At 47.8% G+C, this 27,717-nt stretch overlaps 1 protein-coding gene across 1 annotated transcript in view; it reads left to right on the top strand.

Annotated features, from left to right (window-relative positions):
- The window catches only part of ACTN2 (actinin alpha 2), a 67,237-nt gene that overhangs the window by 17,259 nt on the left and 22,261 nt on the right, over positions 1-27,717 (top strand). The window contains exons 2-9 of the mRNA XM_024561870.4: positions 8,526-8,640; positions 9,553-9,672; positions 10,886-10,972; positions 16,637-16,724; positions 18,315-18,393; positions 21,340-21,421; positions 25,108-25,193; positions 26,478-26,570. Of these exons, the coding sequence (XP_024417638.1) occupies positions 8,526-8,640; positions 9,553-9,672; positions 10,886-10,972; positions 16,637-16,724; positions 18,315-18,393; positions 21,340-21,421; positions 25,108-25,193; positions 26,478-26,570 (750 nt within the window). The remainder of the gene's footprint in view (positions 1-8,525; positions 8,641-9,552; positions 9,673-10,885; positions 10,973-16,636; positions 16,725-18,314; positions 18,394-21,339; positions 21,422-25,107; positions 25,194-26,477; positions 26,571-27,717) is intronic.

Genomic DNA, 27,717 nt, shown 5'->3' with positions numbered 1-27,717 from the left:
TTAGAGCTGCAGTGTTCATTTGGTTCTTTAATGTAGGACTCGTGAGCTCGCAGGCGTACAGGGCTGGGGAAAACAGTGTGCACCTTCCCTTGGCTGTGGAGTGCCGTGGGGTTTGCCTTTTGACACGAGCTCATTTTAAAGCTCTTTGTGCCTGCTGTGCAATGAACCAAGTCCTGATTCAAGCGTAACCTGTTATATTAATTGTCCCTTAGGAACAATGGCACATTTTTAAAAAAAATGCATGGGCAAAATGTTATTTTATCCCCATCAGCAAAACCTAATGTTCTGAAGCCTTGTCCCTTGAGGAAGTTGAGATATGCTTATGCTGTTCTTTGTTCTTTGAACAGAGATGGAGCACTTCAATAAATCCGAACAGGCGCCCTTCTGGGTTCTGGAATCCCTTCCTGCCTGTGCACAGCAGTGGCCTGCGAGTGTGCTGAGCGGTGCGTGCTTTCTTCTTGGAGATGGAATATCTCCCGTGCTTGAGTGAACTTCAGGCACCACTGTCTTTGTTATTCCTTTGCAATGACCTAATTCCATTTCAGTTTAAACCCAAAGCACCTTGAGTTTCTCTGAATTGCCATCACTGACTGCCGTTCTCCTGTGATTCTAAAGCATTTATATTTGTGAAATATTTTCCAGTCTCTTAGAATTCATCAGACTTCTAGTTGAATCAGGTTAATAATGCAGCCCTCAGGGGAAGAGATGAGGTGGCCTGACTTGCCCACCACAGACACCAAGCTGGCCACAGAGTCAGGCATCAGATGTTGGGGAGGCTGATTTTGAGGGATTGCTCACCTGAGCTGTCGCCTGCCACGTTATCTAGCAGGATCTGGGAGACTAAGCAGAGACCGGTGGGCGGAGAATAAAAGCGCTGCTCCCTGTGGAGAGAGGTGCTTGCTTATGCAGGGCCCCAGTGGACTTCCAAGACATCTGGTAATTGATGGGAGCACACGCAGGATCCTTAGAATTAACACTCTCCCACCTACAAACCTCTCACCCTGAGTCCGTTTCTTAAATGCTGTGCGAGTAGTTGAAAGGACACTTGGCAACCTTGAAGTTTCGGAATCTTTCGAGTCTGCCAGATTACCCAGTGCTCACCGCGCTGAGGGTCAGCCACCACTCTGAGTAGCTCTGGGTCCAGGGACCTTCCCTGATCTCCGTGTAATGCCAGCAGGAACACTTTACATGTGTTTCAAAGAAGGTCAAGTGTCTGAACACTTAAATTTAGGTCGTGCTGCTGATTTCTCATGCTACTCTGGAGCGGCTCCTCGTTTGGGTCAGTGTGGCGTTTGCAAGGACCCAGAGCAGGTCTGTGATGGTGGGTCGGATCTTCCTGGCTGTGGGGCTGTGCAGCTCGGTAGTGAACCAGAGCCTGCTGGCACCTGCTCTTCCTTAAATGCCAGAGCTGAAAGCACACTTACTTCAGAGAAGCAGCCCTGACCCCCTGCCCCTACCTTACCCAGAGATTTTGCACTGGTGTGCAGCTTTCTAGAGCCCCTTACTTTTCAAATATGTAGAAAGGACCAGAAAGCGATTAGGAGGAGTCTTGGCAAATTGGGAATTTGTGAGGTGGAAGAGAAAACACTACTGAAGTGATTGCTATGAATGGAAACATTCATGGAGCGCCTTTAGAAAATGAACTCCACAGAGTAGCAGTTTTGCTGACCCGCGGCACTTACATTTCTTCCGCTCCTGATAAGCTTTTGAACTGGGTCATACAGTTAGTTGATTGTGACAATTATTATTCCTTTTTTATAGCTGGGAACGTGTTGGGACACAAAGGGCAAATACTTGCGTGGTGTCAGACTCGAAAATAGAATCTGAGTTCTGAGCCATACCTGCAGCTGGTCTGGCCTTCGCCTGTTCTCCAGGCTTCCTCCCAGGCACCACGTCCCGTTTTCTGGGGCTCACCTGTCCCCCCCCAGAGGGCACGAGCCTGGAATCGGCACTGAGCACCTCGTGATGTCTTTACTCAGTGAGGACAGTAAATGATTTGCAAACCCCAAATCATAGAACACGCTGACGCTGCCCCAAACCTCTGGGCCTGACAGGCCGTGCTGTCTCACTGTCAGTGTGTTTGGAGACAAAAGCCATCAGGCCTGCCTGCCCCCAGCTCCGTGCTGCAGACCCTGCCCAGAGTCCCAGCCCTCTGCAGTCCCAGCTCTGTTTTGTTCAGAAAAGCCCCAAGATTGGGATGCGTCTCCATTTCAGGAAGTATGGTCTGAAATCAGTACTTTATGTAATTATTATCAAAGTAAAAGCTGGTTTAAAAAGTATAAAGGAGTTTCATAGGTATTGTGTTGCCAAATTCTTTGTTTGGAGAAAATGATAGAGTTAAGTTGAGCAGCTCCACTCCCAGGAGCCAGCCCTGGAAGACTCAGCTAAGAGCAGCGATGATGAGCTAATCACATGAAATGCGTTGTGTCAGACTCAGGGTTGAGTTTTTGGGTCCTCACGTGTGTATCCAGGTGATAAACTCACCCAGGTGAAGACGTGAACTTGTGTTATATAAGTGATAGAAGTAATCACAGATACTACCCATTTTGATCGAAAGGCCCTTTCCCTTCTCTCAGCAGGATGCAGGGGTGTCCAACCTGTGGCCCAGGACGTCTGTGAATGCGGCCCATCACAAAACTGTAAATTTACTTAAAACATTATGAGCTTTTTGTGATTATGTGTCGCGGTGTATTTAATGTGTGGCCCGAGACAACTCTTCTTCCAGCGTGGCCCAGAGACGCCAAAAGGTTGGACACCCCTGAAGGCAGTAATATGTCTAGGGTTAACTAACTTAAAAAGAAACCAAATTCAAGTGCACAGCATTCAGTAACACAAGCTTATCTCAACATTTCCACAAGGACCCAAGTGCTCTTTGCCATTCAGCACATTGTGCTGGTTGTCGTATTGTATCATTTAACTTTGAGAGAGGCAGCAGTGTCACAATTCTTATGGATTTGGGTCTTTGCCAGTAAGTTCTTCATGAAAGAAGGAATGGCCTGGCCTGTCATCAGATGGGCTCACAATTTTTGCTCACAAGTATTCTTGGGAAATTCCTTTAGCTAATATTTTTCTCAACCACCATGTCTCGGGGGTTGAAGAGCACGTTGGGGCCTCTAGCTTATGTGCAGGAGCCTAATTGAGGAGCCAACTGCCGATGGTTTGAGTAACTTTCAGACTTACCGCGTGAAGACACAGCAAGTCCTGGTAGCTCACCTATTGTGGCCCCAGGCCCCTCCTCCACGTCCTCTCAGAGTTTCTGGACTGTGGCCTTGGAGGGCCGCGTGGGGCCAGGGGCCAGACTGCCCGCCCTGGCCCGTGGGTTGTCATCCCTCATGATTGGGGAAGAGATGCCAAGATCTGCCCTGGTGTCTGCGGGGCGCACACAGTGAGGCAGAGACCCCTGCTGCTGCCCAGCTCGCTCGCTGGTGACCTGGCACTGTCCCTCAGCTCTGTCAGGAGCTTCTTTGTAGGGTACTGAGGCCTGCAAGCACCTGCCTTTCCCTTCCACAGGCAGAAGCTTCTGTGGTCTCCCATCTCAGCTCTCTTTACCACGAGGCGAGGCGTGGAGCAGTGGGGGAGGGTTGCTCTGCTGGAGAGTGGAGCTGGAGCGGGAAGGGCTGAGGGGCAGGCTGGCCAGGGGGCTGGTCAGAGGTGACAGGGCAGCTTCCAAGTTAGCTGTGGGCTGGCAGGCTTGGCCTCTTTCCTTAATGGTCTGTGTCGGGTTCATAGACACCGTGTCTCTTAGGAAGGGACAGCCCTTGGTAATCTGGTTTGAACCAAGGAGCCTGGGCCACCCTTTATTCCACCTTGGTGCTCCAAGGTTTAGTTCCCACAGGCCTTAGAGATGCCTGGCGCTATCAGTCAGCAAGAAAATCCACAAAGAAGCCTTCAAGTAAAACGGTGGGGTTTGGTTGCTGAGCTGTGGCTTTGCTGTTAAACCCTCCACATTCAGGCTTTTCACAGAAACCCGGGACAATGGGAAATGCTAGGCACAGCCTCCGTAGGCTGTGGGAATTTTAACTGTGAATAGAATTAAATGAAACATTTTGATTCCTGGCTTGAAGTTCCTTTTCAGAGTGCACTGGCCTCTTTGTAAGCTGTTATCACCAGGCTGGGATCCTTTTCACATTTAAGTTGCTTAGGCACCCCCTGATTGGCTCTGAGGGATGGTCATTAAAGACAGGAACTCTCACTTCCAGTGCAGAGGGCAGACCGGGTAAACGCTGTTCTCAAATCCTCCCCGACCCCATCAGCCCACATCAGCGTTACAGCTACACTGCAGAACAACCCTCATTGAGAACCACCTGAAGTCTTGCGGAGCAGAGGCCCTACAACTAAGGATGTACAGAAGAAACAACATCCAGACTAGCAGGAGGGGCGAAGATGCGGAATGGGCTGGTCCCACACCCACATGTAGGGGCGAAAAATCAGGAGGTATATGTCTGCTGTGGAGGTGCCCCTGGGGAGCGAGTGGTCCCAGCCCCATGCCAGGCTTCCCAGACAAGAATCAGCTGCCAGTGCTTATAACCATCAAAGCCATATTGTAAGAAATGTTAAAGGGACTTCTTTAAAGTAAGAAGGAAAAAAGATAAAAAATGTGAATAATAAAGTGACAACAACTACATATCAACAATTCTTTACATGCAAATGGATTAAATGCTCCAATCAAGAGACATAGGGCAGCTGAATGAATGTGAAAATAGGACCCCTGCACATGCTGCCTGGAAGACTCACTTCACATGGAAAGATACACACAGACTGAACGAAAGTGAAGGGAGGGAAAAAGACATTTCGTGAGAATTGCAACAAGAAACATGCTGGGGTAGCAATACTTGTACCAGACAAAATAGACTTTAAAATAAAGGCTATGACAAGAGACAAAGAGAGACCCAGCAATTCCACTTCTGGGTATTTATCTGAAGAAACCCAAAACACTGATTTGAAAGAGTGTAAGCACCCCTGTGTTCATTGCAGCATTACTTACAATTGCCAAGATATGGAAGCAACTTAAGTGCCCATCAATAGATGAATGATAAAGACAAAGCAATATACATACATACAATGGAATAAGACTAAAGCGTAAAAAAGGATAAAATCTTGGGCTGGCTGCTTGGCTCATATGGTTGGAGCGTCATTTTTGTGCACCAAAAGGTTACCGGTTCGATTCCTGGTCAGGGCACATGCTTAGGTTGCGGGTCTAAGTCCTGGTTTAGGCGCTTACTGGAGGCAGCCAATTGATGTTTCTCTCTCGCATCAGCGTTTCTCTCTCTCTCTCTCTCCCTACCTCTCTCTGAAATCAATGAAAATGTGCCTCAGGGGAGGATAAGAAAAAAAAAGAACGAAATCTTGCCACCTACAACAACATGGACGGACCTAAAGAGTATTGTGTTGAGTGAAATGAGTCAGAAAGACAAAGACAAGTGCTGTATGATTTCACTTATCTATGGAATCTAAAAAAAAAATAAATAAACAAATAACCACAGCAAACTCACAGATGCAGAGAACAAACTAATGTCTGCATGGGAGGCGTATGGCGGGAAGGGTGAAAAGGGGGAGGGGATTAAGATGTGCAAATTGGTAATTACAAAAATAGTCATGAGGATGTAAAGTACAGCAGAGGGAATATAATCAATAATATTATACTATGTACAGTGTCAGGTGGGTACTAGATTTATTGGGGTGATCACTTTGTGAGCTACATAAATGTCCAGTCACTATGTTGTCCATCTGAAACTAATAAAACATTGTATGTCAAATATAATTGAAAAATTAAAAATTGTTAAAAAAAGATAGGGGCATTTCATTAGACTTAACTCAAAAATTGACTTTGTGATTGAATCTGTTTTCTGCATTTGCACAACTGAAAATTACTTATGGTAATTTCCCTTTATGGTATGCACACCTATAGAAAGGTAGCCACAGACAGACTGTACGGGATTCCGGAGTGGGGTCAGGAAGCTTGCACTGATTTCCCGAGCAGCTTGGGGTTACATCCAAAAGTGCCTTTCACACTTTCATCGTGAGGGACTTAACATGGTAACAAGGGAAGGTAATTTACACCAGCATTATTTGCCCGTTTTGAGTAGAATCTAAGTAAAAACAACTATATCAATATTTTATATCATACTTCCTATCAATTCCATTAAAAAAATCATAACCTGCTATTCTCTTGTGCCTTTTCTGAAAGTTAGGCATATGATTAGTCATAGCATTGCTAGTTAAGAAATACCACCTTTCAAAGAGTTTCGCTTGTGGTGTACGGGGGCCTGCGAAGTCATTTTAGTAGAAGAGCTTAGTTGTCTGGAAACAGCCTCGACATCCATCCATAGAGAGCTAGTTACGTGAAGTTACAGAAAGGATGGTATATATACCCCAGTGGAATATTCTTCTGCCGTAGAAAGAAATGATTCTACTGATAGGGAACGCTTCCTGGGCTGCATTTTTTAAGTGGGTGAGAAAGCCAGGTGCAGAGCCGTGTGGGTTCTAGGCCCTGTGTTGAAGGGCTGATGGAGAGGCGTGCACCTAGCACTGATACCCGTCTTCTGGGCAAGGACGCTGGGAGGCTTCCCCCTTCAAGCCTGTCATACCGCTTGAATTTTGAACTAAGGAGGAGCGTATGACCTATTCAAAAAGCAGATACATAGAATGCATATTTATGTAAGTAAATTATAGACTCTTGTAATAATCTAAGCTTCATAAAACAGAATTTGTTTACGTAGGGTAGCGCTGTCGAATGGAACTTCCCCATGATGCTGGGAGCCATCTGCGTCTGCACCATCCGACACAGCAGCCACGAGCCGCGTGCGGCCTTCGAGCACTCAGAAGGTGGCTTGTGCAGCCCAGGAGTGAAAATTTAAATTTCCTCTAATTTTCATTTACATTTACATAGCTACCTGGGAAAAGTGCCTTCCACATGGGTTGGGCACAGATCTAGAATACATGGCCTAGAGTGCCTCTTCCATTTAGACTTGACTAAAATTTACATGAGTTTTAGGAAACGTAATTCTTAGTTTATGTTGTTGGGAAAACGTATTGTTTGCAAGTCCAAGAAAATGGCTATATTTTCTTTTTGCTCTAGAATTTAATGCTATCACGTATTTCTGGTAATAAGTGACTATTAGTTAGATTTGAAAATCCTCCTTACTACCCAGGAAAATCATTTTTATGGAAACTGTCTGTTGGTAATCTTCCTTGGAACAGGCGGTTTTTGAGAGGTTAATTTTCCTGTCTGTAACGCAGCTTATTTGTGTGTGTCCGCCCGGCGTGACACGCGGGCCCTTTGTTCTTGAGCCCAGCAGCTGCTGAGAGACTGGGGACAGTTCGCATTCTGAGCCAGCAGCTGCCGGGAGTGTTTCTAATCTGGTTCTGGCAGGAAATCGTGCACAAGTGGAAGCCAAGTTCAAAGACCTTGAAAAAATAGACAGAATGCCTTTGGGTGCCACTTCACGTGCATCCTCTCTCCTCTGAAGGTCGCCTGGAGACTCGCTAGCAGGGCCAGGCCGGGAGCCCTTGCAGGGCGGTGCTCTGTCTGACTGTCTTTGGAACCCAGGTCTGCGCCAGGAGGAGGTTGTTATCACCACTGCTATTGTTTTTTTTTGAAGATTGACGATACTGCAAATTTGTTTAATTGACTAGTTACTAGCTTAAGACGGTTTTTTTTAATTAAAGGAAACTTTTTATGTGTCTATTTTTAATTTTTTTATTTTTATTTTATTTTTATTCAGTTACAATTGTCTGCATTTTCTCCCCATCCCTCCACCCCACCCCAGCCAGTCCCACCTCCCTCCCCCACCTCTACCCTCCCCCTTGATTTTGTCCTTATGTCCTTTATAGTAGCTCCTATAGACCCCTCTCCCCACCATCCCCTCCCCACTCCCCTCTGGCTATTGTTACATTGAAGGAGCTTATACCCTTTGCAATGGCATGGATGGAACTGGAGAGCATTATGCTAAGTGAAATAAGCCAGGCGGTGAGGGACAAATACCATATGATCTCCCCTTTAACTGGAACATAATCAACAAAAGAAAAAAGCAAACAAAATATAACCAGAGACATTGAAATTAAGACTGTTGTTTATCCAGGGTAACTCGTAGGTAATTAATGGTGATAGGCCCCTCCTCTCTTCCCCTTTCTGTTACACAGTACCACCCACCCTCTGCTCTGAAGTAAGACATTTGACGTAAGTAAGTAAGACCGTCTTTATATGTTACTTATTCACTCATTTTGCAGGCAAGCTCATTTTGTTGTACACACAGAAAGAGTTTTCTGAAGGTGAAGGCATGGGTGTAAACGTGGTACCTTTGCAAACTGAAGGTAAAAAGCCCTCAGGTTGATATACCAAATAAAAGGTTTTTGTCTCCAAAGAGGAAATTTTGCTAAAATATTACCCTTGGGCCACACATCATTCTTTCCATCCCATTCTGTTTGATGGCCCAAGAAGCGCCAGAAGGTGTGAGACGCCACGTGTGGCCCTCTTGGAGGGTCCACCTGGCGGGCCCTGCTGAGCCACCTGCACTGTCTTGCAGACGTTCACTGCCTGGTGTAACTCCCACCTCAGGAAAGCTGGCACCCAGATCGAGAACATCGAGGAGGACTTCAGGAACGGCCTGAAGCTCATGCTGCTGTTGGAAGTCATCTCAGGTTGGTGGCAAGCACTGCTTCGGTGCCATCACCCGTCCCTCCCTTGTGCGTGTGAGTGGCAGACAGGCCTCTAGGTAGACGTGCTGCTTTGCAAGTTCTCTTGACCCCCACTGCTCAAGCATATGGTGTTATTGGAAAAGAAAGCCTCTCGAAGAGCAGTCTGCTGGGAGTTATTTTTCTGTTTAAAAAGGAAGTGTGTTCTGTTTGAAATTGGCATTAGTGTTTCTATCACCCACCTTGTAACAAAATTAGAGAAGAAAAAAATGAGTTATGTGACGACCCACCATGCTGCCCTCTGCATCCTTAGTCCAGCCTGTGTGTATCCCAGAAATTGTCTGTCAAGCATAAGCCCAGTGTACGTGTTGGCATAACTAGGGGGCTGTGCTTCGCCCCGAATTTCAGTTGGCTGGTTTAGACTTTGGACTAGAGAATGGATCGCCTTTGCAGAGGTGTGTCTGGGAAGGGTGATGGCAAGTCTGCCTGAGCCATATATCTTCATAATCAGGTATCTGGGAGGAGCCCTGGCAGCTGCCTCTGTGACTTGAACTAGGCTGCCCTGCCTTCCTCGGACAGCTAGTTAGCAACCCCAGATGCTCCCAAACACCAAGCAGCTTCCCTCTTCACTCCTTTGTAATTGGGCTCATAGGCCCAGCTGGACACTCAGCAGATCTGAACAGCACATGGCCTTAGTAGCATGGCTCCCCACTGGTCTGTTTGCTTCTGGGAGTTTTGGTTAATGTTCCCTCTGTACTTTGAGAAACCAGGGGCACATCAGAAACAGGTACCTATTTCCATTAAGGAGAGCATGACTCTGAACTTTGACATTTTGATTCCACATCCTGGAGGGTGATGGGGGCGGGGGGGTAGGGCAAGTACTCTCTCTGCTTACACTGATCTGTTTTCACCTGACAGGGGAAAGGCTGCCCAAACCTGACCGAGGAAAAATGCGATTCCACAAAATTGCCAATGTCAACAAAGCCTTGGATTACATAGCCAGCAAGGGCGTGAAACTGGTGTCCATCGGGGCTGAAGGTGAGCTGTGACAGGAATGGCCTGACGCCACACTGGCTGGCTTCACGGTGGCTGTGGGCCCCGGGGTGCCCCAGTGGGTCGGGCTCCTGTTGGCTCTGAGCACAGACAGATGAGAGCACGTGGTGGCATGAATGGCCGGCCAGGCTCCAGGATTATTTGCACAGAACAGTCTGATATAATGCCATCCACTCCAGACCTGTTATAGGAGTGAGAAGGACCATAAACGTCCCATCGGCTCTCAGTGAGAACTCATAACTGGGAAGGAACGTGGCCTCTTCCTTCTCTGTGGGGGACTGGGAGTCCCTGCCTGCCACTGTACACAGCTGCCCCATGACCCTGCCAGCTGGGGCTGGAAGAAGGACCAGGGTGACGATGAGTCTGTGTTCTCTGTATTTTATCACAGTGGTCCCCCCATGTTGGCTGTTTTGCTTTCCATGGTTTCAGTTACCCATAGTCAACCATAGGCCAAAGATAGTAAATTCCAGAAATAAACAGTACCTAAGTTTTTAAATTGTGCACTACTCACTCTGAGTAGTGTGATCAAATTGTGGCCTGTCCTACTCCATCCTGGGATGTGAATCACCACTTTGTCCCTCGGCTCCACGCTGTATGTGCTCCTCGCCCATTAATCACTTAGTAGCCCGGCGGATATTGGATCCACTGTGGCGATATCCAGGGCTTGTGTTCAAGTCACTGTTACTTTCTTAATCACAACCCCAAAGCAGGGAGCAGTGGTGCTGGCAATACAGATACACCAAAGAGAAGCCATGTGTGCTTCCTTTAGGTGGGCAGGTGTGTGGGTGTAGGAGAAAACACAGTATGTACACGGTTCAGTGCCGTCCTCGGTGTCAGTCATCTACTGGGGGTCTTGGAATGTACCCCCAAGGATGAGGGGATACAACTGCATTTTGAGCCTTAGCTCATGTAGTCTTTAAACTTGGGGAACTCATGGGTTGCTTTCACCGATGATGCATATAAAGATTTGTGCTTGTTATTAACTCAGAATTCATTTAAACAGGAGAATTTGGTTATGAGTACCATGTTTGTAACTAGACACACTGTGACACTTATGAAGACAAAAAACTGTCCTTCCATATGTATTTTTTCCAGTAGCTCTGAGGTCAAAACTTAAGGAAAACATAGCTTCCAGGAAAGCGTTGCGTACTGCGTTGGTATCTTCACACTAATCTGCTGTTGGTTTTCCTCCCTAAAGAGATCGTGGACGGTAACGTGAAGATGACCCTGGGCATGATCTGGACCATCATCCTCCGCTTCGCTATTCAGGACATCTCAGTCGAAGGTAAGAGACGTGGTGAAAAATCTGGCTATATTGAGACACAGTGACGTGTAAACTGAGCTTGCAAATTAGAATTTGAACGTGCTTTTATGAAACTAAACAGTCACTTCCGTGACTGAATGAAAGTTCTGCAAACTGGTTCCTCACAGCTTTCCATTTGGCGGGGAGGATCCTGGCCCTGGTGTCTCAGTCCTGGGGGCGGAGCCACTTTGGAAGAGATGTGATTGTGTTCCGAACAGAAGTCGCTTTTTCAGATGAACACTTTTTTGAGCTTCTTTATTGCTTATTATACTAATACATTCACAAGTGGAACAGAATTCTGTAGATTTACAGCTGAGACACTGATTTTCAGGTGCAAAACATGATTAATTGAAATCCAAGTTTGTTCATTATTCTTCCTCCCTCCTTCTTTCCTTCCTTGTACTAGAGCCCCAGTGCTTGGTGCTACAACTGAAGGTGGAAATCTCTTGTCTTATATCCACTGTGCTCCTAAATATTTTTGATGAATTCAGCACTGTTGAAAACGGTGAAATTGACCTGCTTAGAATTAGAAAATTGCCTATTAAGGTCTCAAGTTACAAAATGTATAGCTGAACATATTTAAGGGTGGTTTGAATTGTTTGCTCAGCCTGCCCTGACTTTGTCACCTAGCAGGTAGCCAGGTACCTGGAGGGTGAGGGTGGGGCCAGCATTTGTAATTCCGCCTAGAACTGAGGACCCTCTGAGGCTGCTCTTTTTAAGGGACTTTAGTTACCAAGCAACACACAATGAAAATCAGCAATTTGCCCCCTACTGTTCGCCAGATGACAGGAAGCCTATGATGCTTGCCCTTAAGGAGTTCCCGATGCACTTAGATTATTCCCATCCAGCCCTGAATTTCCACTTATGTCACCTGAAAAGCAAAGAGGTGAGGATACTGAAACCTCCATAATTCAGTCTCAGCCAGCTCGAATTAATAAATAGTTTGAGTTGGAAAACTTCAGATGATATACATTTATTAAAGTACACTCCTGTCATGCTAATGAAAATAACAAGATGCTTCTTAAAAGTTCCTGCAAAGGAGTAACTTATAATAATTTATACATTTGGTATACTTCTAAATTTAAACACTTAAATAGCTGAACCTACTTTAAAGAACAGATGCCAATTTAAAAAATCTTGTTCAAGAGAACCAAGATGGCGGCGTAGGTAGACACACTGTGCCTCCTCGCACAACCAGAACTGACAGAGAATCGAACAGCAAGGGGGACCAACACCAAGAAAATAGAAAATAAACATTCATCCAGACTGATAGGAGGGGCGGAGACGGGCACCGGGGTGGAGAGGACTCGCGTGGCTGTGGCGGGACTGAGACTGGCGGAGTGTGGGACAAATGGCGCAGGCAGTCCGAGCACTAGCAGACCCTGCGGCCCCACATTTGCACAGATAAACGCAGAGGGCCGGACTCAGAGTGGCAGAGATCGGGACAGGCAGAGCAGCGGGTAGCACCCCGCGGCCCCACATTCGTGCACAGATAAACCGGGACGAACGGCGGGGAGCGAAGCAGACCGCTTAACCCAGGGCTCCAGCACGGGAGAAATAAAGCCTCAAACCTCTGATTGAAAACGCCCGTGGGGGTTGGGGCGGCAGCAGGAGAGACTCCTAGCCTCACAGGAGAGGTTGTTGGAGAGACCCACAGGGGCCTAGAGTGTGCACAGGCCCACTTACTCGGAAACCAGCACCAGAGTGGCCCAGTTTGATTGTGGGTAGCGGAGTGAAAGATTGAAATCCGGAGGAGAGTGAGGCGGGCGCCATTGCTCCCACTCGGCCCCTCCCCCACGTACAGCGTCACAGCGCAGCAACCAGCATTACCCCACCCCTGGGAACACCTAAGGCTCCGCCCCTTAAAGTAACAGACACGCCAAGACAAAAAAAAAAAAAAATGGCCCAGATGACAGAACACTTCAAAGCTCCAGAAAAAATACAACTAAGCAACGAAGAGATAGCCAACCTATCCGATGCACAGTTCAAAGCACTGGTTATCAATATGCTCACAGACTTGGTTGAATCTATTCGAAAAACAGATGAAAAAATGAAGCCTATGCTAAGAGAAACAAAGGAAAATGTACAGGGAACCAATAGTGATGCGAAGGAAACTGGGACTCAAATCAATGGTGTGGACCAGAAGGAAGAAACAAACATCCAACCAGAAAAGAATGAAGAAACAAGAACTTGGAAAAATGAGGAGAGGCTTAGGAACCTCCCGGACGCCTTGAAACGTTCCAACATCCGAATTATAGGGGTGCCAGAAGGAGAAGAGGAAGAACAAAAAATTGAAAACTTATTTGAACAAATAATGAAGGAGAACTTCCCTAATCTGGCAAAGGAAATAGACTTCCAGGAAGTCCAGGAAGCTCAAAGAGTCCCAAAGAAGCTGGACCCAAGGAGGAACACGCCAAGGCACATCATAATTACATTACCCAAGATTAAACGCAAGGATCTACATCCAAGATTACTGTATCCAGCAAAGCTATCACTTAGAATGGAAGGGAAGATAAAGTGCTTTTCAGATAAGGTCAAGTTAAAGAAGTTCATCATCACCAAGCCCTTATTATATGAAATGTTAAAGGGAGTTACCTAAGAAAAAGAAGATCAAAATTAGGAACAGTAAAAATGAGAGCAAACTCACAGTTATTAACGGCCACACATAAAACAAAAACGAGAGCAAACTAGGCAAACAACTAGAACATGAGGGTTGTCATTAAGGGAGTGGGAGGGGGTGAGGGGGGGAAGGTACAGAGAATAAGTAGCATAGATGATAGGTGGAAAATAGACAGGGGGAGGGTAAAAATAGTGTAGGAAATGTAGAAGCCAAAGAACTTATAAGTATGACCTATGGACATGAACTATAGGGGGGGAATGTGGGAGGGAGGGGGGTGGGCAGGATGGAGTGGAGTGGGGGGGGAAATGGGACAACTGTAATAGCATAATCAATAAATATATTTAAAAAAAAAAAATCTTGTTCACACTCTTGCCTTTGCTAGAGTAGCAGGTCCTTTTTTACAGGGGTGAACTTGACCTTGGGTTTTTTCTGATTGGTTACATATTGTGGTGATATGATTTGAAAACTTAATTCTGTTTCAGGTGGAGCTATGAATGGTATTATCCGTTAGAGAGTTTCCCCCACATTATTACTAATAATTAATCAAACCACAGTCTTTTGTGAATGGTCATCCTATACAGATATATTAACCTGCTTTTCAGAAGCTGCTGAAATTAAACAGTCAAAAGTGATCATTTCATTAGCAAGTGCCTAAACCGCTTGAATCAGATGTCTTTCAGTGTCCAGCACAGTAGATGATGTTAGTGTGCTAACTTAGGTTTTTACTCTTCTTACTTTATGAAGTCATTTCTCAACAACCTCATTTAATTTCTGCAAGTCTGTAGTAAAATCATCTTAACTGGTTTTCATGATGCATATTATGTGGACAGAGATGTTGTTACCGCTGAATTCTTTGAGGAGCCAGTCTCCTGTACCAGAGTGGTGGGCCTCGTCCCAGAAGCAAACGGGAGGTGAACGTTATCAGTTGGCGAGGGCAGTCAGGTGCACACGCGGGGGGCTCCTGGTGCGTCACACTCACAATGGAATAACAAACAACACGACCTGTTTATCGTGTGCTTTTACACCCGCAGTCAGGGTTTTGTGTGTGGACGTGCCTGCGCCAAATGGCCGTGTTTCAGGTTTCACCTGCACTGCGGGCAGCGGGGTGTCCCACGGGCAGGGACAGACTTGGCACAGGTTTGTTGACCTTTGCTGAAAGCCTGGAAATGGGCTTGGGAGAGAGTCAGCTTCGATGAGAGCTGCCAGTTAAGTGGGGAGAGAACTTCGTTCCATGCCGAGAGCCTCAGTGTTCAGAGCCGTCGGACAGAAAGAACTTAGGTGAAACTCACTGACTCGTGAGTCTCAACTTCAGTAGCAGTTACAAGATTTCATTGATCTGCTTTACATCTGTGTCCTTTTCTAACATGATTTCCATTTAAACTCTAAAAATATAGTTTTATTTCCTCTGATGTGCCTTTTCTTATTAATTACATTGGGTAGAACCCAAAGGCAGGCAGCTACATATAGCAAAACAGCTAGCTATGGAGTTTCATATTTCAACACCTGTATCCATTCATATAGTAATAAAGTCTTCATCTTTTTCTTAACAAGGATTTGCTAGGCAAGAGACATGAATAGGAGTCATTCAAATTAATCTTATAGCACATGAAACTTTGGGAGTGTGTTTATTTCAACTGGGTTATGGGTCAAAGAAAAATCTGAACTAGAAGGACATTTAAGATAAATAATTATGGAATACTTAATTTTGATTTGAAAAAATCAACTTCAAGCCCCTACTAAAACGAAAGACCAGAGAGTCCACGTGCTCACCGGGACTTTCTACACTAGTAGAAGTTAACCAGGAGTAGAATCCTAGGTTCTGTACGTGGCTTTCAGGGGCCGTTTGGTGTGTGTAGCTGTGGGCGCCCAGAGGCAAAGGCTGAGGCGGTATTTCGCAGAGTGGCTTCCACAGCAGGAACTTATCTTCTCACGGCCCTGGAGGCTGAAGTCCAACATCAGGTGCCAGCTAAGTCAGTTTCTGCCGAAGGCCCTCTACGGGCCTGTAGATGGCTGCCTTCTTGCTGTGTCTTCACATAGCAGACAGACAGACAGACGGACAGCACGTGCATTCGTGTACTCTGATTCCTCTTCTTCAGAGGCCACTACTCCTATCGTGAGGGCCCCACCCTCACGGCCTCATCCAACCCTGTTGCCTCCAGAGGCTACATCTCCAAATACCATCGCACTGGGGGTTAGGGCTCCAAAACATGCATCTAGGGGTGCACACAGAAGTGCACGAGAGGTGTTGGGGAAGTGTCTGTGGATGGTGAAGAGGGAGAGCAGGCAATGGCAGAGAGCCTTCAGGCCATAACCCCTGGCTGACCCCTGTGCGGCAGAAGGGCGGGCAGGCCGGGGACAAAGAGCCCCGTTCCACAGTGCTGTCCCCAGGGCACTGGGGGGTCCTTAAGCCTGCGTTGCTCTCAGAGGAGCCTCCCACGTGACAGGAAGGTGCCCTCTCTTGCTGGTCTGTGGCTGGGGCAGCCTGAGGAAGTGTGGCCTGTGTGGAGGGCAGTGTGGGGCAGCTGGGACTGCAGTGCCTGCTCTTCACCCAGGCAGTGGACATCCCCCAGCACAGCTTCCTGGTACCCCAGGGCTCGGTATGGGGTGTCCACCTGGTCGAAACTCAAATTTACCAATAAAATCTATAAGTATTATAAGATTTCTGGGTAAGGGTATACATTTTAGATATAGTGGCCTTTGTGGATTTCATTTATCTAAGCATGTAAATTGTAAATGAGGTGAATGACAGTTGAGTCATAAACTATATGTTTTTATATTTTCATCTAAAAGGTAAGTTTCATGTGTTTTGTGTCATAACTTGTGGTTGTGCCTGCAGTGTCCTTTTTGAATCCCTAAGAGTCACCATAAGTCGGTCACTGGGCACAGGGCTTCAGCTCCCACCCTCCTGCAGAAACTAGGAGAAGAGAAGGCGTGGGAGGTGTGGGCCCCCTGGCAGAGTGGCTGATGTCTTGCGAATGAAGTGGTAAGTGTGTCCCTGCAGACACTTTTCTTGGCTGTCTTTCCAGAAACCTCTGCCAAGGAAGGCCTGCTGCTGTGGTGCCAGAGGAAGACCGCTCCTTACAGAAACGTTAACATTCAGAACTTCCACACCAGGTAAGCACGCCAGGCCTCCCCTTCTCACTGGGATCCCGATGGCCGGGGCAATGTGCATTCACACTCACATTTTCTCCTCTTGCCTGAGAGGCCTTTATGTTTGTAGCAGGACCACAGCTGTCGGATTTTTCATTCTCAGGGTTTCTCAGGAAGACATGGTTAAGGTGAGAGCTTCTAGTGAGACAGTTCTGTGGTTACAAGTGAGTTTTACGTGGCGCCAGACTGGGTCTTCAGAAGGTGAGGGTGTAGGAAGCCACCTTCCCTGGAGCTCACCTGGCACTGGGAAATGGTGGCAGGGATTACTTCTTAGTGGGAGGGGAGACTGCAGCAGAGTCTGAGGACCCCATGGCCCACCCCACGCTGAGCCGTCTGCCTTGGATCAGCTTCGTGCACTGGGATTCAGGAGAAATAGGAGAATCATGTTTTAAGAATTAGAGACAACTGGATGAAGGAAATCCAGACATAGTCTGAAACAATGATTTTGTCCCTTGCTTTGGTCTCTTTCCTCCGGCAGATCTTCTGTGGCTCTTACATGTGAGTGGTTTAGTTTCTCACCCTCTGTACAGAGGTCAGCCTGAAAATAGAGTATCAGAGAGATGGAGGACAAGCATGAGACACACAGAAACTTGGGGAGATTCCTCTGGGCCCACAAGTACTGTGCGAGCATCTACCAGGCGCCTGGCCCTGAGCCGGACCTTGAGGTGCAAAGGTGGCCCTGCACGTGCTCGGTGGAGGGTGGGGCCAGGGTCAGTGTCAGAGGCCCCAGATATGCTTCCCATGCACCTTCCTTCTCTTCTTCCACCGAGAGTGGCTCAAGCACTGTGGCAGTGTGGCCCCCCCCCGCTCCTTTCCCCCAACCATTTGAGGAGCAGATGCCTGGCCCAGCTGTCAGGGGACCTGCTGGTCACCCCGGCCTGCTGTAGCTGGGAATGGGTAGTGCTGGTGTCCAAGGGAAGCAGACTGACACCCACGGCCTCTTTGCTGAGTCCCTTATATACCCACATGTCTTTGCCCTTTTAGAAAAATTTCATTGCGAGGAAAGACAGTGGTTACCTGGGAGCTAAGAGTGGCCCTGAGGGGTGTGAGAACTCACGGTGGAATGTGTGTGCTGGGCATTTGAGGTTGGCATCCTTGTGCGGGGTGAGTGGGCCAACTCTGGGTCCAGAAGGGCGACTGGAGGGGGAGGGGGCAATCGGGACTGGAGGGGCAGTGGCAGAAGAGGACAGCGGGACAGCTACCAAGAGACATCTTTCCTCTGGTCACTGACAGTGCTCCCAGCACCGAACCTGACAGGGGGAGGGAGACTGGGAGGAGGCCCAGGCATGAGGGGGCCTGAAGTTGAAGATGGAAAGTGGACATCAAGGGGGTGGCAGTCCTTGGTGACCCCAGGAAGAAGACAAGTGTTCAAGGAAGAGGGGCACAAGGCCACTGGCTGGGGAGGGAGGGAGGTCCGGGGCCTTTTGAGCGTGAAGTCGGACGGAAAGCAGTCAGGGGCCAAGCGGCCTGGATTTCAGGCCACCATCTGAGCAGTGCAGACGCTGTGGCTTTCTCTGCACTAACTCATGTCCCGTTCTTCCCGACGTGGCGCAGCTGGAAGGATGGCCTCGGACTCTGTGCACTCATCCACCGGCACCGGCCCGACCTCATTGACTACTCAAAGCTGAACAAGGTCATTGGGTCCGCTTGTCCGGTCTGCCTGCATGTGGTCCCTAAATGAGCACATCAGCACTGAGCTCTGCGTGCGCCCAGGCAGCCCTCGGCCTGGCTCACCGAACACTGGCAGGGCAGCAGAGAAGCTCCCCTGTCAGCACGAGGACAGGACAGCCCAAGCCAGTCACCCCTTTTGCCCAAATTAAGCTGCTATTGATTAGGTTTGACTTTTACCGGGAGGCTTCATGCATGCTTGTTAGAGACATTGCATTCCTAGACTGTGAATATGGGAAGGGGACGGCGGGACAGCTGCCAAGGACATCTTCGGCAGTAACGCTGTGCGAAGCATGTGTTTTGGCGCTGGGGGGTGAGGTTCAGACCCTCCCAGCCTTCTTGCTCAAGACCCCTTGCCTTTTCTGAAGGACCGAGTTGCAGACTAATCTACCCAGAATTGATTAACGTGTCACACAAGGGACATGTCTTAATTATCTTGCTGTTGATGCAGATATTAGTCACAGCTTCAGAAAGAAGTTTGAGGATTTGGGGGGGCTTTGCTCACTTCAGGAAACTCAATTTAGGAAATCTTAATTCTCCCTTCAGGCTTAAACTTTAGCGAGCTTAAGTTTCAAGTAGTCTTGGAGCTTTTCCTTTGAAAGAAGTGTAAAAATGTAATCTCTGCTGGAAAAAAGAAATCCGTGCCCGTCCACCCATGGTGGATAGTCTCTGCTGCCCTAGAAGTAACGCTGTGCGAAGGTTTGAGCCCGAGGGTGCGCCCCCCCTCCCCGAGGTCCCCCACTGCAGTCCCCCACGCGGCCGGCAGGGCCCAGGTCTCGGTTGCTGGTGTGCTTAGCTGGCCCCTCACGTCGCAGTGCATGCTGCCCTCACCTGCGTGGCGTGGGTGGTTGCTGGCAGCGCCCTGGCTGTCTCCGCGTGTTAGCTGTTGCCCACTCACCCCCACGCCTGAGCCTGGTGCCACCGCTCTGTGAAGGAAGGAGGTGGCCTAAGGGGATGGAGCCACCAGAGTTTCTCAACTTTTCAAAGTGTGTATTTTATCCCTGGGCTTTTGGAATGTTTCATACATACAGACAGTGTATAAATTTTATCAATTAATCTTTATTTCATTTGCAAAATGAGGGGACTGTACTAGACAGGCCTAGTTTCAGTAACAGTTTATAATGGTCAGTTTTTATTACAAAAGGTGAACAGACTTATGCTACTGGGCCATCTATGATGGGTAAAAAAATGATAACAGTAGCAGGTAATGCTTATATATCTCTAGATAAGACACTGTGATAAATAAATGCATACATGTTTATCATATATGTATGCATGTATCAACGTGTGTGGTTTATAACACAGTACTGTGTTTATACACATGTACATGAATATCAATGCACATTAATAAGTATTATATGTCTATTACACATATATTCAACTTCATAATGTACAGCAAAATATAATATACTGTATGCATGAACTAGGCATTACTATTATCCCAGTTTTACAGATGAAGAAAGTGAGGAATTCAGTAATCTGCCCAAGGTCACATGGCCAGGTGCCGGGCCAAGAAAACGCTTCATTGCCACAGTGTCTGTGTGAGCTGCAGTCTAAGCGAGATAACTTTCACAAACCTCAGAGTCGCTCCTCCCTGTTTTTAATGCTGAAGTTCTTTTATGTTAAAGACGCAGAGAAGGAAACCTTTGCGCAGCGCTGTGGCTTTCTGAACATGTGCATAAAGCAGCCCGTGGGACTCCCTGTTTGGCGTGGCTGCTTTCTGTGACATGCTCCTGGGCTTTGTCTAACAATGTCTAGTTGAAATAGCTTTTTGCCTGAAATAACTAGATGTTCTGCGAGGCGGGAAGCTTACTTTGGCTTCCTCCTTGAATGCTGTGACTGTGTTTTTGAAGCCTGCACTTTTGAAATGTTTAACCATATTACAGTGAATGTGCTTGTTGCAAAGCATTGCAGTTTCTAACGTGTTTAAATGGCTCTGATGTTCAAATTCATCAAAGCCATTCCTGGACTAACACAGCTTTTCGTTTTGATTTTTCTTTCTTACGCCCCCTCCCTATCCCAGATTCGTAGGGTTCAATCTCTTTAATGGGTCAAAACAAGAAATGTGAAGTCTTTTAGCCTTTCAGTATTTTACTTCTATACCTTTGGTTAAATTTATTTTGTTGCATTATATACAGGGTCTGGCACAAATAACACCCCCTTTTTATTACAAAATCCTTTATTATAAAATCATAAGCACACAATTCTGTAACATTACAATATCACACTCAAGCACACCATATGACATTTTAGGTGAAATGCTCAAATCAAACCTATAAATTATTACACCCACATTATTACCCTAGCAACCACACTCAAGCAAGCCTTACTTCTGCCAGACCCTGTATATATAATCAGTTTTTACAGTGTAAGATAAATGCAATCTTAAGAAGAAAACTTTCTTCACAGTTTTCATTTGCAATTTCAAGTCTGTGTAATGTCTTCTCATCTCTAACATGCAGAAACGTGACTTTGCTCGTTGAGCCATTTGGTAACATTCATCGTGAGCGGGCACTCACCTGGCGGCGCGCTTCCTCCTCTTTACCCCTTTGCTCTCTCGCATTTAAAACCAGGGTGTCGGACTCATTCTCTGTGCTCACCTTCCAGATCCTGCCCAGAGAAAAGGCCCGGCCACGTTCCTCCCGCCTGCAAAGCCTTTGTTCTCTCGAACCTTTGCTCCCATGTTGTGAATTGCATGGTGCATGGATTGTGTGATTTTTGTATAATTTTTGATGTTCTTCTAAATGTTTGGAGTGATTGGGAAGCGAGAAGAAGAAGAATCATTTATACTATTACGGTTTTGTGTGGAAGGGAAGCTCTCTTCCCCAAAGCGGGGTATATAGAAGACATTATTTGCATGTCTTGTTCAAAAGTACATTTTGAAAAACTGACGATGCCGTCTTTCACGCAGGATGACCCAATAGGCAATATTAACCTGGCCATGGAGATCGCAGAGAAGCATCTGGATATTCCCAAAATGTTGGATGCTGAAGGTGAGGCGACCTGTGTTGCTGACTCTCATAAAGTCCGGGCTGCATGCGGTGGCCACGCACAGGGCTCGCCAGGCTTCCCGGTCAGGCCACATCTGAAGCACTTAAGATTCCTCAGGGAGTATTAGAGGGTTTCCTGTGTAGCTCGTTCATAAATTATTTTTTAAAATTCTGCACACACCACACACACACACACACAAGCCAGCAAAACTATAGTGAAAGGATTTGGTAAGATGTTCAGCTTTGACAAAGAAACAGGATGCTTTAGTTTGTGATTTTCAAAGAAAAAGTTCATGTTTTAATTTTTTAACAACCTGAATTTCCCTGCCACATCAAGACAACTTTAGTAAATAATTTTCTTACGAAGTACTTAAGACTCCACAAGGGAAAAGTCCTTCCTTCCAACTAGAAGATACGGAATGAAAACGTAGGTTGTACCTCTCAAACTATCACATTTTACTTTTATTGGTCTAAGTTAAATTTTGTTCAGTTAGATGTGAAAGAACTTCTAAATATTTTGCAATTTAGCCATCATTCATGCAGGGAATAGTTTCAAGTGCCTTTTGTGCCCCTTACACGGATGCATTTGTGAGCTGTGCCTACAGCACTCCCTTTAAAGCACCGATGTGGAGAACACCCATTCACTTCACTCATTCGCTCGTCACTCAGCAGACACTGATTGAGCACTGAGTGTGAACAGGACCCTGGGTACTGCAGGGCATAATGAGACATGTAAGGTGGGGTCCTGGCGTCCAGGAACCTCTGTCACTGTGTTTGTTATGAGTATTATTCCCAAATGGTCCATTGCTTCCACTAATTGTATTGTTGGGAAGAGCAAAGAACTTGATTATAGTCAATGGTCCATTTTCTGTTCCTCCTCAGTTTTGGTGATTGTGTTATGGTTGCTGTAACAGGTTACCACAAACTGGGTAGCTTAAAACAACAGAAATCGATTCTCTTACAGTTCTGTAGGCTCTAGTCAAAACCGAGGGGTTGGCAGGGCCATGCTGCCCCCAAAGCCTCAGGAGAGGATCCTTCCTGGCTTCTTACAGTTCCATGAAGCCCCAGGCCTCACCTGGCTGGTGGTGGCTCCGCTTGGTCTCTGTCTCGACGTGGCCATCTTCCCTCTGTGTCTGTCTCTGTACCTCCTTCCCTCTTCTTGTACGGACACTTGTCACAATGGAGTAAGAGCCCGCCCTGCTCCAACACGACCTCATCTTAACCTGTACATAAGCAGATAAGGTCATGTTCACAGGAACTGGGGGTAGGACTTCACCGTGACTTTTGGGGGACATAACGTTGATCTTTCAATTAGGATTCTAACTTTACCTATTTATTAATTTAACCATTATCAAACACCTGTATTACTGGTGTTAACACTTGAACATACCCTTCAGAGTTCTACTTACGGTTTCTTCACAACTCGTCAGAGGAGCAAGTCAATAAAACCATGCACTAGCAGCTGAGACACGTTCCTGTCACTTTTTCTCCATCAGTCCTCCCTAAGTTTGCGCGTGTGTGGTCTCTCCTTTGACTGTGCCTCACAGTAGACAACTACCCAGAGTTAGCTCACTCAAGTTAATGGCTAGGACACCAAAGTGAGGACACACCTGGTGCCCTGAGCACACTCACCTTGCAGTTCACCCACGCCTCCCCGACACACCGAAGTCGGGGGGGCCAGGATCACTGTCACACTCGGTGCTTTGGTTTCCCCTGGTCCCCGAGCCCTGGTTGGGGCACACGTCTGCTCCCTTTATCCTTTGCTCTTGATGGGATGTTTCCTTCTCCCTGTGACACTCCTCAGTCTTCCGCTACTTTTCTTCATCCTTCCTTTTGAATGGTTTCGAGAAAGTCTTACAAACTATGCTAATTCCTTTGTAGAGTAATTTCTCATACGATCTTCTTAACAAGTGGGGTGTGGGGATACTGAGATGTAGCTACCAACCCAGCAGACGCCTCCATGTTAGCGGCCAACGCACGTACTTACGTCGGCACAGCATCACGTTAACTTGTCTTATTCCTGCCACCTTTTATTGTCATGTTGTGCCCTGGTCCCCTCCTCAGGTCACTGGCCCCACCTGCTGCTGTTGACCTGAACCCCAGGTGGGAATTGTCTGGTGGTTAATCGGAACTGTAACCTGAGGTGAAAACTGGAGAAATGCTTCCTCATCCTGTCTTCATGTTTTAGAAGCTTATGAACATTGCTTCCCTGTTTTCCTCCACAGACCTTTTTTGAGGTGGGCACGAGGTTCAGACGTGCAGGTAGACCCGTCCTGTGTGGACTTGCGGAGGGTCTTGGCTGGCCCCGGGCTGCTTTGTGCCCAGCGACAGACGTCTCTGGGATTGTCAATTCCTTGATTTCTCTTGTCACTTCTCAGAAGTACACACAGGAGTGACTAGGCAGGTGTGACTTCTTTGGTTTGGAGTTTTCCCAGCATTAATGTGTGGGGCGACAGGGAAGATTCGTTGCTCTGACTCCTCTGAGGCGGCTCAGCGAGAGCCCACCCGTGTCAAACGGAGCGGTGGCCTTGTTTTCTCCACACAGACTTAGTAAACCCACCCAGACCTGCTGGGCGAGCCATAGCAACTCATGGCTCCTGTCACTGTCACGCTCTCACTGGTGCACAGGGGTGAGGACGTCAAACACGAGTTGCCGCCCACCTTCACCTTGTGCATCTTCATTTCTTTTCAATTGTTTTTTCTCTCCCCTCCCCCCTCCTGTGAGGAAGGAGACCCGTCTGGTTCTGAGGAGGCAGTTGTAGGTTTTTTTAAGTCTAGTTTTCTTTGAAACTTACTTTCTGTCTGTGTACCAGCATGCTGTTCATGTTTGTTTTCCAGAAGATTCCATACTGTTACACAACCCCGTGTCCTTTCTATTAATATCCTCTGGAAACCCAGAGACTGGGTTTCACTTTAGGGAATTACAAAGTGTGTTCTTTTTAACTTCATTCTGTCCCGTGACTGAGTTCCGTGTCAAGTGGAAAAGCAATTCAGCGAAAGTGGCTTTGCCCAGTCGGAGGAGGAAGGGTGTGTGTCATGTGGTTCTGTTTCTGTCTTCCTGTTGGTCAATTCAGCAGTGAACACAGCTGGTAGCAAGGGTCGTAGCGTGCACAAGCCATGCACACCCTTCTCTCGTGATGTTTGGTTGCCCTGGGTGGCCTCTGTAAATGGCAAGGTGAGTATGTGCAGAGGCCTCACCCGCTGTGCTTCTCCGGGGACCGCCATCGTGACACCAGCAGCAGCTCACAGAGCAGAGTGTGGGCAGCTGTGGGGTGTGACAGGGAAGCAGCCAGAGAGACAGGGCTCTGTGCTCAGCTCCTGTTCCCAGCATCTCACAAAGGGACACATGGGTGACCTGATGTGGCCAGGAGGACGTGGGCCCCACGAGCCAGTGGGAAGTGACCACAAGCTCTGACTCTGACCCATAGCCCGTGGCTCCTGTGCTAATGCCTTGTCGGCATTTCAAAAGCCCACCAAGGGGAGGGAGGAAAAGAGGCCTCAGTGTGAAGACTGGGGAAACACTGGTTTAAATCATGCCGTTCACGAACCACCTGTCCGAGGTTTGGGATTGTGGGCCCGAGAGACACAGAAAATCGAGCGGTGCAATCCAACTTGCCCCTCCCTTGTTCACCCTGGTTTCTGCTCTCCGTGTGTGTGTGTGTTCTCTGTGCTGTTTTTCCCTCCCTCAGACATTGTGAACACCCCCAAACCGGACGAAAGGGCCATCATGACGTACGTGTCCTGTTTCTACCATGCTTTCGCGGGCGCGGAGCAGGTACCCACCACGCGTCCGTCGGGGCCACACTGCCCCTGCGCATGGGCGTCGGGTGTGTGCGCGTGTGTGTGCGTGTGTGCTTCACATCTTACCTTGGAATCTTTCTACGTGTTTCGTGATGACCTAATACGGCAAGTTCCAAACTGTGAATGCTCTTTTTTCAACAGCGTTAACTTTAGGCAGCTCCTGAAGTGTTCTCACCCCGCCTTCCTTCTGTGATATTATTTTGCTAGTAAACTGTGGGAAACACTGTGCTTTGGGAACAAATGGTGGAGTAAAGGGGACTCTCCCCTGTGCGAGTGAGTGCCTCCCGGGCCCTAGTCCCTAGAAGCTGCCTTCATTGTTCCGGGGTCGCTTCCAGCATCTTTCAAGATGAATCCCATTTTAACTAGAATGGGGAAAAGATTACAGTGTTAGAGACCCCCCAAAATTCACATTCCTTGAGACAAACAGCCTGAGGAGTGGACACTGTGGGTAAATACATTTTTTTTCTCTGTTTCTGTCTCTGGCCCCCTCACATATCTCTCTCTGGAGAACCATGGTAGACTGGGATGGACAAAGGCTGTATTTCTCCTCTGATCCCTTTAAGATGTGAGGATAACTGGACATCGGCCCATACCGGGTGTCAAAGGCGAGGCTTTAGGACGGGCTGTAGGCCTGGAAGCCCAGACGGCACGTGGCTCTCCCTGACTCAGTCTGTGACCGTGGTTCGGGACACGTTGCCAGTCCAGGCCCGAGGTTTCCTCCACAGAAGGAAGAGTTATTGCCTCACCAACTTCTCATGCAGGTTGAGCAAAGTGTTACGGCGGGCTCAGCTCTGGGGAAGGGTCCCATCTGAACTCCGTGCAGTGAACAGAAACTCCTCTGTTCAGGACCAGTCATTTGCGCTTTGATTCTCAAAGGCGGAGGTTATTCAGAGAGCTCTCGCCCCATGGTCCCGAGGTCAGCAGCACGCTCCAGGGGCAGACATTCAGGGACCTGAGATTTTGGTTTCCTCAACCCACATATTTCTGTTACTAACTTGCTTGATGTTTTACAAAGCTTGTGTTCAGACTAATGTTATCTCCCCATTGTTCCCTACAGTATATTCAGCCTGCCGTGTAAGTCTGTGTGAAAAGTGTAAAAAAGGTGTGAAATGATTCATGCCCTCGGTCTCATCCGCCCTCACCCGACTCCACACCATGTACGGCCCCTCCCTCCGTCCCCCTCACACCCACCACGCTCAGCTGTGTGTGTGCGTGTCCCGTCGACAGAGCTGTCGTGTTTACCTATTGTGTTTTACAGGCCGAGACAGCAGCTAACAGGATATGTAAGGTTCTTGCTGTGAATCAAGAGAATGAGAGGCTGATGGAAGAATATGAGAGGCTAGCGAGTGAGGTAAAGGAAACGGTGACCCTCGGGCCTGTCCGTACCCACCCAGAGGGTGAGGCGAGAGGGTGAACACGGGTTGTCAGTATTGTTTTTTTTTCCATTTTTCATCCCAGAAGGAATGAAAGTAGGGAAATACAGTTGAACTCAGAGGTGGTTCATCTGTAACCACATAATTATCAGCACTGAGGGACTCCTGATGGGCTTTGCAACCAGCCCAGAGTGGGCGGCAGTTTGCATGTTTGAGAAGCAGAGTATGGCATCATTTCCTGCTGGGCCCCTCCCGGGGTGGGTTCCCCGAGACAACATTGCACTGTGTGACTTCTTCCTGGTCTGACATCACCGCGGCAGCACTCCGTGGTCAGAGGCCCGGTCCACAGTGACCCAGCTCAGAGAAGTGCACCCAGTCTTGCTAGACGTGGCTCAGCCTCCAGCGTAAATCCCTACAGGGAAACATGTGGGAGGCTGAGCCCTCCGTCCTGGTGTCTGCACAGGACCTTCTTGGTGTGCAGCAGTGACGTGCTTAGTGAGGACAGCACTCCCCCTGGGCTCTTTCATTCCCGTTTTAGCATCAGTAGGAACTCAGCAGCCTCGTCACCCATGGCCTGGGCCCCTTTAGATGGAACTTGGTCACCATCACGCAGGCCACACACCAAATGACCTTTGCCCTTACTGCACGTAGTCGGTATGCAGTCTGTTCTGGGAAAAGTACCAGGACACACATGCCAGTTATTCCGATCTGACGACGAGCTTCTGTTTTCTCCCTGCTGCGGTGGAGGAGACGGTCTGGCCTGTTGTTTGGTGCCAGTGATGCACTCGGGGCTGAAGCCCGGCCTGGACGGAGAACGATTACATCCTGCCCTTTCCTCCGCAGACCCTTAGGCCGTGGACACATCACCACTTTAACTAAATTTTATGGTCTGCTGCCGTTTTCCAAGTGATCTTAAGTGGAAACTATTTGTGGCTTTTCAGCAGGTCCTTTCTAAGACTTTGGTAGTAATTCAGGAGAATGTACCTTGTCCTCAGGTATTCACTAGACATCAAATCAAAAGATACTTTGGCATTGAGTCAGTCCCAGACTTACAATACATTAGTCTAGTACATAAATTCATTAGGTTGGAGCTTAAGTGAAACCCACTTCTTCGTTGATTTTATT

Source organism: Desmodus rotundus, chromosome 10 (genome assembly GCF_022682495.2).
Source record: "Desmodus rotundus isolate HL8 chromosome 10, HLdesRot8A.1, whole genome shotgun sequence".
Lineage (NCBI taxonomy): Eukaryota > Metazoa > Chordata > Mammalia > Chiroptera > Phyllostomidae > Desmodus > Desmodus rotundus.
Note: the sequence above shows the minus strand (reverse complement) of the source record. Positions and strands in the feature narration are given on the sequence as shown.